Source organism: Rhincodon typus, chromosome 34 (genome assembly GCF_021869965.1).
Source record: "Rhincodon typus isolate 14 chromosome 34, sRhiTyp1.1, whole genome shotgun sequence".
Lineage (NCBI taxonomy): Eukaryota > Metazoa > Chordata > Chondrichthyes > Orectolobiformes > Rhincodontidae > Rhincodon > Rhincodon typus.
In genome coordinates this window covers 390387-408466 of record NC_063365.1, presented here as the reverse complement: position 1 = coordinate 408466, position 18080 = coordinate 390387, and the positions used below count along the sequence as shown (strand labels likewise).

Here is an 18080-nt window from a genome sequence, read left to right as displayed (position 1 = left end):
GTAAAAATCTATCTGGTTCACTGATGTCCTTTAGAGAAGGAAACTGCTGTCCTTACCGGGTCTGGCCTACGTGTGACTCCAGACTCATAGTGATGTGGTTGAATCTTAACTATGCTTTGAGGCAGTTAAGGATGGGCAATAAATGCAGATCCATCCAGTGACATACACATCTCATGAGTCAATAAAAAAAAAGACAGGGAAAAGCAGTGAGAGAAGGAAAGAAATCAGCAAATCTATGGGTACCATCATCTCAAAGACACACCACACAAACCCACAAATACATCCACCCAAATACCCATTCATCCACCCGCATAACCACACACTCAGAAACACACACGCAACCACACACACACCAAACCACATACCCAAATACACACACTCACACATACACACCCACCCACATACCCACAGTTTGGGAAGGCTCCCACTACAATGAATTTTACATCCTGTGGGATTTTATTGTCTGCATCTGGTGCTGTTAAACAGTTGATCATGAAAAACACAGAAACCACAAGCCACAGCTGCAAAAATCATAATCCTCTGAAATAAAATTTCAGAGTCTTTGGGCATTTACAACATAGGAGGAAGCCATTCAATCCGTCAAATCCATGTCAGTTTTCAACAATCCCTTCAGACCAACAACCCTCCCCACCTCTGCTCCTCTGGCACCACACAGCCCCCCACTCACCCCACCCTTTCTGATGATTCTTCAGCTTTATTTCTTACCAGTGCCCATTCTTTTTGAATCATTGATGGTTTTAGAATCTACCAACTTCATGAGTAGCGAGTTCCAGGTCATTACTTCTATCTCCCAAAAAAGTTTCTACTCACATTCTTCCTGAACTTCTTGCATTACAGGAAATGTAATATCCTTACAAGGTCTGGCCTACACTTGACTCTAGACTGTAATGTGATTTGACTCTTGATTGTCTCAGAAATGGCCAAGGAAAAGAATCAGTTTTAGCAAACAAGTCTTAAAATGAAAATGAAATTGAATGGACTGTGTGGCATTGACTAAAGCACTGGAAATGAAAACAGCAAACTCCACCCTGCTTACCCTAAGTACTCCTTAATAACGGCATGGAAAGTAGGACAGCTGTCTCACAGACTAGTCAAACAACAGCCCTGACATAGTCATATTCGCAGTATCATACCTAATAAACAACATCCCAGACACCACCATTATCCCTGTATTTCTTGTCCCACCAGCAGAAGTGGTGGACCAGTGGTATACAGTCAGAAGGGGGTTGCTCTGTGAGTCCACAACATTCACTGTTGACCCCATAAAGCCTCATGGCATCAGGTCAAGAATGCATAGGAAAGTTCCTGTTGAATACCACCAAGTGCTTGCTCTCAGCTGATGAATTGGTATGCTTCCATGTTGAACACCAGTTGTTGAACACTGAGGGTGCAAGGGCATAGAATATGTGGGGTAACTATATCTACAACTACCACCAACAAGAGTGACTCAGCAGCAGCACTACTGACCAAGCTGGTCAAATCCTAAAGGGCATAGCTGCTAAACTAGAGGTAAGGCAGATGGTGAGGAAACCAACAAGAGGGAAGAACATAGTTGACCTCATCCTCATCAATTCTTCTGCTGCAGATTCATCCATCCATGACAATATCGGTAAGAGTGACCACCAGACAGTGTTTGTTGAGACAATGTCCTGGTTTCCTATTGAGAATACCTCCCATCAGTTATGTGGCATTATCATCATGCTAATTAGACAGACTTCAAACAGATCTAGTGGGCCATCAGCAGCAGAACCACTCTCCAAAACAACCTGCAAACTCAAGGCCCAGCAGATCCCCGAACTCTACCATTACCATTAAGCCAGGGGATCAACTCTGGTTCAATGAACAGTACAAGAGGAATTGCAATGAGCAGCACCAGGTATACCTAAAAATGAGGTGTCACCCTTGTGAAGCTACCAACAGGACAACCTGGGTACAAATCAGCAAGCAGTAAGTGATAGACAGAACTAAGCAATTCCACAACTAATAGATCAGTTCTAAACATTATAGTCCTGCAAGATTTAGTGGTGAATGTCATTGGAAAATCAAAGAAATCATTGGATGAATGGGGAGGCTCCAATAATATTCACATCCTCAATGATGAGGGAGCCCAGCACATCAGTGTAAATGATACAGCTGAAGCATCTGCAACAGTCTTCAGCTAGCGGTACCAAGTGGATGATCCATCTAGGCCTCCTCCAGTGGTCTCAGGCAATACAGATGTGGTGCTCGATCAATTTGATTCACCCCATGTTACATCAGGAAATGGCTGAAGGCACTGGATGCTGTAAATGATACAGGTGCTGACCACATTTTGGCAAGACTTGTACTTAAGACTTGTGCTCCAGAACATGCTAAACCCATAGCTAAGTGCCAGTACAGTTGCAACAGGCATTTACCTGACAATGTGGAAAATTGCCCATGTATACACTGTACACATTTGTAACCTGGTCAATTATTACTCCATCAGTCTACTCTCCATCAATAGTAAAGTAATGGAAGGTGTGATCAACAGTGCTATCAAGCAGCTGCTGCTCAGCAATAACCTGTACAGTGACACCTAGTTTGGGATCTGCCAGGGCCACTCAGCTCCTAATCTCCTGACAAGTCTGACAGGGCACCCCTATTGAGGTGTAAAAGGATATGAGGTCATGGACAGGGTGGACAGGAAAAAGCTGTTTCCCTCTTTGTTGAAAGGTCAATAAAAAGGATGCATAATGTGAGGTGAAAGGCAGGAGATTTAGAGGAGATTTGAGAAAATTTATTTTTCACCCAGGGGGTGCTGAGGTTCTGGAATGCATTGCCTGGGAGGTAGTAAAAGCAGGAAGCCTCACAATTTTTAAAATGTATGTGGATGAGCACTTGAAATGTCTTAACATTCAAGGCTATGAGCCAAATGCCAGAATGAGGGATTACTGTAGATAAGTCAGCACAGACTTAATGGGCTGAAGGCCCTCTTCTGTGCTGTATGACCCATTGACTATGACTGTAGGACCATTCACAATACCTTAGATACTGAAGCAATTTGTGTGCAAGTTCAGCAAAAATCTGGACAGTATCCAGGCTTGGGCTGAAAAATGGCAAGTAAGATAAAGAACACATAAATGCCAGGCAATGGGCATCTCTAACAAGAGAGATTCTAACTATCCTTACCTTGACCTTAACCCTAACTATCTATGATGGATAAAGAACTGTTTGGTAGATAGGAAACAAATAATGACAGGCAGTGACTAGTTGGGTACTGCAGGGATCAGTGCTTGGACCCCAGCCATTCACATTATACGTTAATGCTGTAGACAAGGGAATGCAGGCAATCCTGCTGGTCTTCGGAAACGAAAGCCAGCTGTCCCACCCAACTCTTCTTCCTTGGCCAAAGCCCACAGGCAAGGAGAAGTGACTGGGGTGCAATCAATTTGACTCATGCTTCTATCCTATATCAGGAAGACTTTGTCCAAGTCATCCACAAACAGATTCCCTGCACATATAGGTCTGACTTGAACTCTGTGTAGGTAGTTGGCGGGGTTTGAATGAGTTAAATTCTTGTCCTCAGCAGATAACTCACTAAATCACTTTACAGTGAAGCCACTCTGTTTCTCTCTAACCAAATTGATCACTTTATTGTGAACTGACCAGATTTGCACTCTCACTGCTACTCAGTCACATTTAAAGAGAGAGTCTGATAGTTTTCCAGTCTGGAGCTCAACAAACACCAAACTTTGTTCAGTTCACTGAATGAGTGATGCTGGGACACCAGACTTCCTCTGCCCCTCACATTTCCAATGCCAGCTATATCACAGTACTTTTTAGAATAAAATGGTTTAAAGCCTTACCAAGCAGCAGTAAAACAGCAACTGTATCCATTGGGATGTAACAGGTTTTCTGCACAGTCAGTCAGTCTATCTGCAGAAAGAGCTGGGAGTGCTTGAAAGCAGAATAAAGGCTGTAGAAGCTTTCACAATTCATACAGCAACACAGAGCTTTTCAATAACATGAAATGGAACTTCACAGTGTTCCGTTATGTCAAAGTTTGAAGATTATACCATGATCACAAGTCAAAGTAGCTGCAATTACGTCTGCCTAATTGGAACTTTTCTTTCGTCACTGTTAGGAAACACAGTTTCATCAGTGACCTTGTTTCACTTCAGGAATTCAGTGTCAGCATTAAGAATGGAAACGTCAGGAGCAGCATAGATAAATACTACACCAAAGTATCTCAAATTACACCCCATTTTCTAAAACTGACTTTCCATTTATTATTAATTTTTTGAATAACCTCAGAGCTGCATCTTACCAGCAAGATTGTACTCTGACACAAGCTGCAATCTCATGGCTTGGCATATCCCTGCTCTTCCATTACAATCCAGTAGGACGATCAACTATGGTTCAATGAAGAGTGCAGAGGGCATGCCAGGAGTAGCAGCAACCATACCTAAAAATGAGATGTCAACCTGGTAACACTACAAAACAGAACTACTTATATGCCAAATGGCAAGCAGTAAGTAATAGACAGAGCTAAGTGATCCCACAGCCAATGGATCAGATCTAAGTTCTGTGGTCCTGCTACATCAGTCGTGACTGGTGGTGAACAATTAAACTGATCACTGGAGGGGGAGGCTACGCAAATAGCCTGATCCACAACGATGGAGGAGCCCAGCACATCAGTGTAAAATACGAGGCTGGAAAATATTTGCTTCAATCTTCAGCCCGAATTGGTGAATGGATTATCCATCTGTCTCCTCCACAGGTTTCTAGCTTCACAGATGCCAGTCTTTAACAAATTCAATTCACTTCATGTGATATCAAGAAATGCTGAAGAAATTGGATACTTCAAAGGCTATGGGCCCTGACAACATTCCACTGTAGTTCTGAAGCTGTACAGGATTTTAGTTAGGCCGCAGCTGAAATACTGTGTGCAGTTCCAGTCACCACACGATAAGAAGGATCTGATTGCACTCAAAAGGGTGCAGAGGAGGTTCACCAGCATGTTGCCTGGGCTGGAGCCATTCAGCTATGATGAGTGACTAGGTTGTTTTCCTTGGAGCAGAGAAGGTTGAGGGGCATTCTGATTGAGGTCTACAGAATAATGACAGGCATAGATAAGGTCAATAGGAATAAACTTTTCACTCAGTACAGGGTTCACTTACCAGGGGGCATGGATTTATGGTAAGAGACAGGAAACTTAGAGGGGATTTAAGGAAAATTGTTTTCTCCTGTAGAGTTTAGTAGGTACCTCAACTCACTCACTGAAAGTATGATAGAGAAGGGAATCATTACAACAGTTAAGAAGTCTTGAAACGCCATGGCATACAAGGCAATGGGCCAAATGCTGGAAATTAGTAGATAGGTGTTTGATGATGGGTGTGGACACATTGGATCACAGCGCCTCTTTCTATATCCTTCTATTACGCTGTAAGACAGGGTGGCAGAGTTCCTTTTCTGAAGTATGTTTGTGAACCAGATGAGTTTAAATCAGAATCTTGTAGCATCATTACTAAGACTACTGCTTTACTCCAGATTTATTTATATAGCATTTTTAAATTCTACCCACTGCTGTGCTGGGAACTTGAATTCAAGTCTCCAGATCATCAGTTTGAACTGATGAATGACTCGCCCAGTAACATTACTATGAAGGATAGAAGATTGAGTTTACTTTTCAGAGTTAGTTTGTAGGTTATATACTAGTGATGCTCAAGGAATCTAATCAATTAATCCAATATTATATTCTGTATAATGCAGGGTACTTGTGGTGCAGCGCTAGTGTCCCTACTTCTGAAGCAAGAGATCTGGGCTCAATACCATCTACTCCAGAGGTGTGTCACAGCATAGAAAATAGAGCAGGAATAGGACATTTGACCCTTTGGTTGCTCTGCCATTTAATATGATCATGGATGATTATGCAACTCAATACCTTGTTCCCACTTTCTCCCCATACCCTTTAAGAATTATATCTAACTCCTTCTTGTAAATATTCAATGTTTTGCCTCAACCACATTATGTGGCAGAGAATTCCACAGCTTACCACTTTCTGGGTGAAGAACCTTTTTCTCGTTCTAAAAGGCCCACCCCATATCCTTAGACTGTGACCCCTGGTTCTGAACACTCCATTCATTGGCAACATTCTTCCTGTGTTTATCCTGTATAGTCCTGTTAGAATTTCATAGGGTTTTTTTAAGAGATTCCCACTCTTCTTCTTAAATCCAGTGAACACATTCCTAACCAATCCAGACTCTATTCATATGTCAGTCCTGCCACCCCAGGAATCAGTCTGGTAAACACCACTGAATAGGTTGATTAAAAATATCGATATTCTGTATAATTGTAATCAGAGCAGGACACTAGTATACCATGTGACTGAATCCTCAGTTGACAAGGGAGAAATACCATATGACCTAAGGTTTGACTGCAGAGCAAATGCTATGAAGCCCGTCAGGGACCTGAGAACCACTGAGTGAACTAACACTCTTCAATTTGTCTTCAAAGTCCCACTATGTACAATATAAACAGCCGTGAGGTTTCAATTTTCGTTGCTCCATGTCTAGTGTCCTCAAGAAAAGCAATCACCTTCTACTAAACTACATGACTATTCAATATTGCCTTGCTTAGAACTAACCACAAAAATGGTTCAGGAACCATTTTTTCTAACTATGTAGCTCTTTTAACTTTAATTACTAAACTGAATGTAGCATTTTATATTTTTTCTATCTTAGACTTTATTTTATTTATCACAACAAACAGATACCAGAATGATCTCAAGGTGCCCTGTTATCTCAACAGTAAGACATAAAGTTTTATTAAATTATATAGAGGCCATGAGGAAGAGGATGGCTCCACAGTGTATTAACACTTTAGGAAGACAATCAGGAGATAACATAAACATCACATAACATAAACATCCACAATACTATAACTATCATAATTAAGAGATCAGTCACACAATCAACCAGGTGAAGTGAGAGTGACAGCCCTTGACATCAAGGCTATATTTGACAGAGTGTGGCATTAAGGAGCCATAGCAAAATTGGAATCAATAGGTATAAGGGAGAAAACTCTCCACAGGTCAGAGTCATACCTGGCACGTAGGAAGATGGTTGTGGTTGTTGCAGCTCCAGGACATCTCTGCAGGTGTTCCTCAGGGTAGTGTCCCAGGCCCAACCATTCAGCTGCTTCACCAATGATCTTGCCTCTATTATAAGAGCAAAAAAAAGGGGATGTTCACCGATTATTGTACAATGTTTAGCACCATTTGTAACTCCTCCGATACTGAAGCAGTCCATGTTCAAATGCAACAAGATCTCCATTTAAGGTGAGAGGAGAAAGTTCAAAGGAGATGTAAGGGGCCAGGCTTTTACATAGAGAATGGTAGCCATCTGGAATACACTGCCAGGGGTGGTGATGGAGGCAGATACGACAGGGACTTTTAAATTTAAGGGACTTTTAGATAAGCATGTGAATATGCAAGGAATGGAGGGATATGGGCCAACAGCAGACAGAAGGGATTAGTTTAATTTGGCATCATGTTCAGCACAACATTGTGGGCCTTTCGGCCCGATGTCGTGCTGTAAAGTTCTATGTTCTACCTGGACAATATCCAGGGATAAGCTGACAAGTGACAAGTAACATTCACACCACGCTAATGCCAGGCAATGACCATCTCCAGTAAGAGACAATCAAATATCTTGACATTCAATAGTGTTACCATCACGAAACCTCAAGGATGTTGAATTTGAAGGATACCATTGCAGAGAAACTCAACTGGACTTGTCACATAAATACAGTAGCTACAAGAGCAGGTCAGAAGCTAGGAATACTGCGACAAGTAACTCACTGCCATTGTCCCTCCCCAGTAGTCAGCAGGAAATTGAGGGGCAAATGTGTAGAGAGATTGAAACTAGCTGTGAGAATAGTAGGGTTGTAGTAGTTGGGAGTTTTTACTTTCCAAACATAGACTGGAACTGCCATAGTGTTAAGGGCTTGGGCAGGGAGAAATTTGTTAAATGTATTCAGGAAAACTTTCTCAATCAATATGTCGATGGCCCTACGAGAGAAGGGGCAAAACGCAATCGCCCGTTGGGAAATAAGGCAGGGCAAGTGACTGAGATGCTAGTTGTAGAGCAGTTTGGGACCAGTGATCATAATTCTACTCATTTTAAAATAGTTGTGAAAAAGGATATAACTGGTCCACAAGTTAAAGTCCTGAATTGGGGCAAGGCCAATTTTGCTGATATTAGACATGAACTTTCAAAAGTTTGCAGGTAAAGGTACATCTGGCAGTAGGAGGCTTTCAAAAATGACATAACAAGAGTTCAGTGCCAGCATGTTCCTGTTAGCGTGAAGTGCAAGGTTGGCAGGAGTACAGAACACTGGATGATGAGAGATATTGAGGCTCTGGTCAAGGAATAGAAGGAAGCATATGCCAAGTATAGACAGCTGGGATCAAGTGAATCCCTTGATGAGTATGGAGGTGTAGGAGTACACTTAAGAGGGAAATCTGGAGGGCAAAAAGGGAACATGAGATAGCTTTGGCCGATAAGGTGAAGGAGAATCCAAAGAGATTCTACAAGTACATTAAGGGCTAAAGAGTACCTAGGGGGAGAATAGGGCCCAATACAGATCAACAAAGTCTATGTGGAGCCACAGGAGATGGGTGAGAGCCTAAATAAATATTTCTCATCATTTACCGTGGAGAAAGACATGGACGCTGGGGAACTTGGGAAAATAAATAGTGATGAGTTGAAAGGAGTTCACATTGCAGAGGAGGTGGTGCTGGAGACCTTAAACACATAACGTTAGATAAATTCCCAGGACCTGATCAAGTGTATCCCAGAACATTGTGGGAAGTTAGGGAAGAAATTGCAGGATCCTGAGCAAAGATCTTTGTATCATTAACAGCCACTGATGATGTGCCGGAGGACTGGAGGGTGGCTAATATTGTTCCATTAGTTATGAAAGGCTGCAAAGAAAATCCAGGGAACTACAGACTGGTAAGCCTAATGGGTAAGTTCTTGGAAGTGATTCTGACAGACTGTATCTACTTTTTGGAAAGACAAGGACTGGTTAGGGATAGTCAGCATGTCTTTGTGCATGGGAAATCATATGTCACAAATGTGATTGAATTTTTTGAAGAGGTGACCAAGAAGATAGATGAAGGCAGAGATGTTGTCCAAATGGACTTTAGCAAGCTTCAACGAGGTTCTGCATGGTAGACTGGTTAGTAAAGTTAGATCACATGGGATCCAGGGAGAATTAGCCAATTGGATACAAACATGGCTTGATGGTAGGAGATACAGGATGGTGGTAGAGGGTTGTTTTTCAGACTGGAGGCCTGTGACCAGCAATGGTCTGCTAGAATCGGACATTCGTCATTTATATAAACAATTTGGATGAGAATATAGGAGACATGGTTTGTAAGTTTGCAGATGACACCAAAATTGGCAGTACAGTGGTAAGTGAAGAAGTTTATCTAAGAGTACAACGGGATCTTGATCAACTGCACCAGTGAGCTGAAGAATGGCAAGATAGAGTTTAATTCAGAAAAACATGGGGTGCTGCATTTTGTTAAAGCAAACCATGGCAGGGCTTACACAGTTAATGGTAGAGCCCTGGGGAGCATAGTCGAACAGACAAACCTAGGGGAGCAGGTTCATATTTCCTTGAAAGTGGCACTACAGACAGGGTAGTTAAGAAGGTGTTTGGCACACTTCTCTTCATCAGTCAGAGCATTGAGTACAAGAATTCGGACATCATCTTATAGCTGTACAAGACATTGCTAAGGCCACATTCGGAGTACTGCACACAATTCTGCTCACCCTGCTGTAGGGAGGACGTTATTAAACTGAAAAGGATGAAAAAAAGATTTACAAAGATGTTCCTGAGGCTGGAGGGTTTGAGTTATAAGGAGAGGCTGGATATGCTGAGACTATTTTCCCTGAAGTGTAGGAGCCCGAGGGGTGACCTTGTAGAGGTTTATAAAATCATGATGGAACAGGTAACGTAAGTAGCCAAGGTCTTTACCCTAGGGTAGGGGAATTTATAACTTGAGGGCATAGGTTTAAGGTGAGAGGGGAAAGATTTAAAATGGACTTCAGGAGTAACTTTTTCATACAGAGGGTGGTGCTTATATGGAATGAGCTGCCAGAGGAAGTAGTAGAGGTGGGTACAATTACAACATTGAAAAGACCATTTGAGTAGGTATATAGATAGGAAAGGTTTAGAGGGATATGGAGCCAAATGTAGGCAAATCGAATGGTTCAGTTTAGGAAACCTGGTTGGCATGGACAAGTTAGGCTGAAGGGCCTGTTTCCATACTGTATGAATCTATGACTCTATGACTTTCTGACTCCCCACAGCCTGTCCACTATCTACATGGCAAAAGTCAGGGGTATAATGGTGCAGTTCCAACAACACTCAAGAAGCTTGACACCATTCAGGACTAAGCAGCCCGTTTGATCGACACCACATCCACAAGCATCCACTCCCTCCACGACTGATGCTCAGTAACAGTAGTGTGTAATATCTGCAAGATGTACTGCAGAAATTCACCAAAAATCCTTAGACAGCACCTTCCAAACCCACAACCACTTCCACCTGGAAGGATAAGGGCTGCAGATACATGGAAACACAAACATTTGCAATTTTTGCTCCAAGCCACTCACCATTTTAACTTGAAAATATACTGCCTTTCCTTCAGTGTCGCTAGGTCAATACCCTGGAATTCCCTCCCTAATGACATTGTGGTCAACCACACTGCATGTGGACTGCAGCGGTTCTAGAAGGCAGCTCACCACAACCTTCTCAACAGCAACTAGGGACGGGCATTAAAATGCTGGTCAGCCAGCGATGTCAATGCCCCATGAGTGATTAAAAACAGCAACAATCACATACCACCTAACCAATCAGACTGAACATGCGCTGCCTAAAGTAATCAGAATTCAGGAACACCACTGATCATGCACAGAGATAGTGACTGGCAAGTGTTGATAAGCAGCAACTTCTAGCAGTGAGCCACATGGCAAGAAGAAAGAATCAGGTCAGAAGACCACACCACAGTCAGCCAGAGCGATGCAAGCTAATGATCTAGAATGGACAGGCTTTGTTAAGTAATACTTTTGATGTATTTATTATGGGGAACTTAATAAATTTTGTGAATCTGCATGGTTCATAGGTAGACAGTATCAGACATCCCACTTTGAACATCAGCTCTCTCAAAACAGTCTCTTACTGTAATTGACTTAAGTTGAAGTGAACTCTAGATGATAAATGGGCACTTTATTCTCATAATTTGAGTTCAAAAAGCAAACTGGCACAGGAACAGCTCAAGGGTCTCATTGACCAGAGATAGCTTGGAATGAATCTGACAAGAATTAACCAAATTACATTTGTATAATCATGACAATGGGGATCTACTGATATAAAACTCTGCTGTCCATACCCTGTCTTGTGTGAATCACAAATGCCCGACATTTTACAAATTCTATGGTGGTGCTGGATTCCTTTCATGGATCAACTTTTTTCCAACTCTATGTCCCTTGATCTGACTAACTATGTCTCCGACTTGAACAGACTTAAAGCCCCTTATGTCAGGAGTGCCTTCCCCAAACATCTTGGTCTCTGCACCTCCAGAAATATTTAGCGTTCTAAAATTGAGAGAAAAAAAATGTGTCATTTGCTGTTGGTTATATGATGGTTATCTTTGGAATTTCTGCCAGAACAGTAATGAATTATTTCAGAGATTTAAGGTACGATTTTCCAGGCTTGTTGTAAACAACTCTTTGGTTGCAGTAAGACATCTCAAATATCTGTGAATAAATCTGCAATAATTTCACAAATAATTCAATGTGTGTCTTGTTGTTTTGTGTTGGCAGTATAAATATAGGCTCTAGTCATCTGCAGTGAAAATATGTTACGATTGTTACAACTGTTCAACATTTCAGCAATAGGAGACATCACTGAATCAAACTGTTCACAAAGACTGAACCTTGAAAATAATAGATAAATGCCATTCCTAATCTCCAACTGAAACATTTGTCTGTTCTATGGTCATAATTGACATATTTCATATGATCATTTGCTCCAATGATCTCCAGTTTGTGAAGATGCTGAGAGATTACTAAAAGTTTTTTTGATGGTGATCGAACTACCTGAAAGGATGTGATAGAAGTAACAAAATCAGGACAGCAAATGGAAACTACAACATCAGCAGAATATGCAGCATGACTGAAAGATGACCATGGATCAGATGTGTGGATACATTTGTCATTCTGTACCTGAAATGTAAGATTATACCTCAAGATCTTCTAATGAAGCGGGCAGTGCAAGAACATTTTGCATTTATGTAGCATTGTGACAAAAGTGTCTGGAAACATTTTGCACAGCTGTAATTAGGGAGCGTACTTAAGTATTTGGTCAAAAATGTAGCTTTTAACAAGGGTCAATAAGGAGGAGTGACAGGTTGAGAAACTGGATTATTTTTGGTGAAGTCCAGAGAGAGAAACTGGATTATTTTTGGTGAAGTCCAGAGATTGGATGTATGCCCATTTAATATATGATCACAATGGTCAAAGGAAGATGAAGGAAGACAACAGGTCCACACAGGATGCCATATCCCTAGCCTTGCACTCATCTCTGGAACATCTAGACGACAAAGATACCTACGTCTGACTCCTGCTCGTTGACTACAGCTCTGCCTCCAACGCCGTTATTCCCTCTGGACTATCTCAAACTGTGTGATCTTGGTCTCGGCTCTGCCCTCTGTAACTGGATCCTCAGCTTTCTGTCCCACAGGCCGCAATCAGTGAGGATAGGTAATTGCACCTCTTCCACAATAACAGTCAATGCTGGAGCCCCCCAGGGATGCGTCCTCAGCCCCCTAGTGTGCTCCCTGTGCACCTACAACTGTGTTGCCAAATTCCGAATGAGCGCCATCTACAAGTTTGCTGACGACACTATCATAGAGGGACGGATACCTAACAACGACGAGTCAAAATACACAAGGGAGACAGAGGGCTTGGTGACAATAAAAACAATCTGTCTCTCAACGTCAGCAAAGCTAAAGAACTGATCTTCAACTTCAGAAAGAAAGGTGGAGACCACGCCCCCACCTACATCAACGGAACTGAAGTTGAGAGAGTGAAGAGCATCAAGACGATAACCGATGACCTGTCCTGGACTTCCAACATAAACACGACACATACACGAGCAGGTTCGGGAACAGCTTCTTTCTGGCCATTATTAGACTGTTGAATCAACTCTAGCCTCAAATAATATAATCTGCAATGCAACCTGTATATTTCTCAGTCTTTTTGATCTATACTTCCTTTGCTTGCTGTGATCTGCATGTACCTCTCGTAAACAAAGCTTTTTTGGTACGTGACAATAATTCAATCAATCAATCAAACAGGAAGCAATTGTAAGAAAGCAGATGTGCTGGAGGGCTGTGTGGTTGGGACAAATTGCAGAAGATGGCAAAATGATTGAGGGTCTTGAGCACAAGATTGAGAATTTCTTAATGAGGTGTGTGGAGCATGGGTCATGTAAGGTCAGAGAGACAGCACAGGGGTGAAAGATGAGCAAGTGTGGGATAGAGTGTGAAGAGCTGTATTTTGAATGCATTTCTATGTATGGTAATATATTTACAAACTGGATAACCACTCAGATAAAGTAAAATTACTTTTGAGGAAATACCATGTAGTGGTTGAACTCAGCATGAGTTTGCTTGTTTGCTTTTACAATTATGAAAGTTTATATAATATGGACTTTGATTGTGAGACAATTCAAGAGCACATCAGTGATTAATTAAATCACACACTCTCAAATATTAGCAGAGATGGACAGATGAAGAATATTTCTTTCTTTATTTATTCATGGCATGCAGGCATCGCTGGCCATGCAAGCATTAATGCCCATCCTTAATTACCTTTGAGAAACTGGTGGTGAGCTTCAGATCTTTAGAATGAGGTGGAACAGGATAGTGAAGTCAGACACAGCCAAAATGATTAAACAAGATTTATAAAGCTTGACACATTCATATCACAGGATGCTTAAAGTACAGAGGGAGGTCTTTTGACCCATCATCTGTGCCAACTTTCTGCAATCTACCTACTGCCACTCCCTTTCATTTATCTATGGCTCTGCAAGTCACAATGTTTATCTGCAACTATTCCTGTTTATATTACGAAAGGAATAAATGAAAAGCTAATTTTGGTTTTATTCTGGCAGGAGTGAGAACTTTTTCGACGAAGCGTGAGGAAAGTGGGGAGGCCAGCCCTGGGGAAAGAGAGAGGGATCACCAAAGGGGAGTGGTAGACCTGGCCCAGGGAGCAGAAGACCTAGCCCAATGAGAGTGGGAGATCCTGCCTGGGGTAGTGGAAAGCCCTGACCTGCTTTGAGTGGGAGACCTGCCCTGGTGGAAGTGAGACCCTGTCCTGGTTGGTGTGGGAAACCTTGGCCTGGAGGGAGTAGGACATCTTGCCTGGAGGGGGTGGGAGATCCTGCCTACTGGAGAATTGGAATTTGACCTCAGGGTAGGGGCATTAAATATAGTCCTGATACATGGAGGTGGGGGAATGAGAAAGGTGTACCCAGTCCAGGCTTAATATGAGAGGTAGGCCTGGCTTGAGGAGAGTGGGAGAAAGAGACCTGGCTCAGGAGCAGAGGGATGAAGGGCTATGTGAGAGAGAAGGCCCTAGTTTGGTGGTGGGGGGGAGTAAGAAGAAAAGACCTGATCTGAGCTACCGAGAGGGACACCAGTTGAGGGGTGAGTTGGACACCCAGACTGGGGTCAGTGAGAAAGGGAGAAACTATTCAGAGGGTGTGGAAAAGGGGCATGACAGGGGGAAAGACACAACCTGTGACAGGGGGAGAGAAAGAGAGAGATGTGGCTCTGGTGGAAGTGGGAGTGGGAGACCTAGCATGGGGAAAAGTGATGGGTGTGGTGAGAGGGGTGACTCAATGTGGGGCATCAGGGATGTTGTGTGAGAAAGGGAGACCTAGGCTGGGGAGTGGGAAAGAGAGCCTTGGCTTAAGAGGTGTGGGAGAGGGAGCCCTGAGATAAGGAGGGGTGAAGAGACCCATCTTGGAGGGAGGTTCTGTGTGTGTGTGTGGGTGCACGTGCACGGAGAGACAGAATTCCCAGCTCAGTGGGTGTGAGAGGGGGAACCTAGCTCTAGGGTAGTGATAGAGAGAGAGAGAGAGAGAGACCCCTGCTCATAGGCAGTGGGAGGAAAAGCCCCGTTCAGGACGTGTGGAAGAGGGAAACACAACTAGAGGGGTGTGAGTATGTTTGTGTGTGTGCAAGTGCATCTGTGTGGCGGTGGTGGGGAGGAGTGAGTGATGGAAACCTGACCCCTGGCACCGGCAGAGGAGGATGGCAGGAGGGGGGAAATGGCTGGGCGAGACACAGAGAAAGAGAGAGAGAGAGACACCACTTGGGAGCACGTGGATGAAAGTGGGAGAACTAGCCCATGGAGGAATGAGAAGAAGACCTGGCTTGTGGACAGTCAAGGGAGGAGAGAGATCCAGTTTGGACGGTGTTAGAATGGGAGACCTGGTTTAGGTTGAGTGTTCAAGCACTTTAAATATTACATTTAGAAATGCTATATATACTGGAAAAAATTAAGGTTCGGACTGTTCTGCTACAGCAAATGAACGAGTTGTTTTTCATAACTCAAAGGAAAGTGGAATTGTTTATTGATATATTGATTAAACAAATACATGTTTTATTTAAAGAAGCTGGATGTTGATACTTTTGTACTGACACCAGTTGTTTTGGAAAAACAAAGTAACTGCTGAGCAACAGGGCTTGGAATGGTTTAAGTGCAGTGTATCAGACAAGAAGATCAGCTGGAACACAGGCCTGCAAAAACCTGTATGTAAGCTGGCAACTTCGCTCTGTTTTAATTGGAAAAGAAACAATATTCAAAAGAAAATAAAATTTCTAACTCAAGCCAAGACCTGAGATCAACTAACTGGCGACTGAATTAACGATCACTGCAGTAAATAATGATATCATCACCAAAATCTAAAACAAGTTGAGGGAAAAATCACCTAATTTCCCATTTTGATCAGACATTTCATTTTTATTGTGCCCTTTTTGTGTATATTTTTCACTCACCTTACTCCTAAAAGATCTTTTTCTCTTAATAAAAACCAAAATAACTGTGGATGCTGTAAATCAGGAACAAAAACAGAAGTTCATCATCATAGTAGTATCATAGTATCTCTACAGTGTACAAGCAAGTATATAGACAGGAAGATCAAGCAAATGAACTCATGGTTGGCAAAATGCTACAGGTGAGATTGCTTTAGATTTCAGGGTATTAGGACTGGGTCTGTGGTGGAATCAGAACTGGTTTGATGCAGAAGGAAGCCATTTGGCCAACTTTTTCTGCACTGGCTTTTTGAACATTTTAAATTAGTACCAATCTCCTGTCTTTTGCCTGCAACTCTGCATCTTGTTTCTATTTAAATAATCATCCAATGCTCTCTTGATGCTGCAAATGAACCTGTGCCATCAGACTTCAAGGTAGTGAATTCCAAATGCTAACTGTTTACCTCATGTCTGCTTCATCTGCGAAAGTTTTAAATGAGCCCTCTGGTTCTGTTTACGAGTGGGGACAGTTTCTCTCTATCCACTCTATCTAGACCACCATGATTTTGAAAGCGTCTATCAAATCTCTTCTTAGCCTTCTCTCCAAAGAAAACAGTCCCAAATTCATAGGATAACAAAAGTGTTGTGGCACAGGAGGCCACAAGGCCCATTGTGCCTGCACCAGCTTATTAAATTACATCATTAATGAGTGCCACTCTCCTGCTTTTTTCCCCATACCCTTGCAGATTATTTTTATAAAAAATCATCTAATGCCCTTGAGTGCTTCAACTGAAACTACCTTCACCATACTTTCAGACAGTGCATTCCATACCCTGACTGCTTACTGGGAATTTTTTATTCATTCATTGGATATGGGCATTGCTGGTGAAGCCAGCATTCATTGCCCAACCTTAATTGCTCAGAAGGCAGTTAAGAGTCAACCTCACTGTTGTGGACCTGGAGTCCCATGAAGGCCAGACCATGTAAAGATTGCAGTTTTTTTCCCTAAAGAACATTAGTGAACCAGATGGGTTTTTCCAACATAGAATTATGCAGTACAGAAAAGGCTCTTCAGCACATCTGGTCTGTACCACTAAAACTACACTAAATCTAAATGAAAAGAACTATGGATGCTGTAAATCAGAAACAATAACAGAAATTGCTGAATTGCAGAACTAGGGTTCTGAGGAAGTATCTCTCAACCTGAAACATTAAAATTCAGCAGAGAAGGACGAAGGGTTTAATTCGGAAGGGGAAAATAGGATGAGAGTAAGCTTGCATAAAACATAAAAACTGACTGCAAAAGTTTCTACAGATATGTGAAATAAAAATACTGGTGAAGACAAATTTGGGTCCCTTGCAGTTAGAATCTGGTGAATTCATAATGAATAACAATGAGATGGCAGATCAGTTGAACAAATACCATGGGTCTGTCTTCACCAAGGAGGACACAAATAACCTTCTAGAAATGCGAGGGGACAGAGGGTCAAGCATGAAGGATGAAGGGAAGGAAATTCTTATTAGTCAGGAAATGGTATTAGGGAAATTGGGATTAAAACCCAATAAATCCCTAGGGCCTGATTCTCCGCATCCCAGAATACTTACAGGAGTGGCCCTAGAAATAGTGGACACATTGGTGGTCATTTTCCAGCATTTAATAGACTTTGGAAGAGTTCCAATGGACTGGAGGGTAGCTAATTTAATTCCTACTTTTTGAAAAACGAGGGAAGAGAGAAAGCAGGGAATTACAGGTCAGTTAGCCTGACATAGGTGGTGGGGTTAATGCTGGAGTTAATTGAGAATGTAATAACTCAGCATTTAGGAAGTGGTTCAGAGATAGTAGGAACCGTAGATGCTGGAGAATCTGAGATAACAAGGTGTAGAGCTGGATGAACACAGCAGGCCAAGCAGCATCAGAGGAGCAGGAAGGCTGACGTTTCGGGCCTAGACCCTTCTTCAGAAAACCTTCAGAAAACTT

The 18080-nt window shown here is 42.3% G+C and overlaps 1 protein-coding gene across 1 annotated transcript in view; it reads right to left on the bottom strand.

Annotated features, from left to right (window-relative positions):
* LOC125486843 (immunoglobulin superfamily member 1-like) overlaps nt 1–18080 on the bottom strand; it is a 171657-nt gene that overhangs the window by 115375 nt on the left and 38202 nt on the right. The window contains exon 4 of the mRNA XM_048616167.1: nt 11554–11651. Within this exon, the coding sequence (XP_048472124.1) occupies nt 11554–11651 (98 nt within the window). The remainder of the gene's footprint in view (nt 1–11553; nt 11652–18080) is intronic.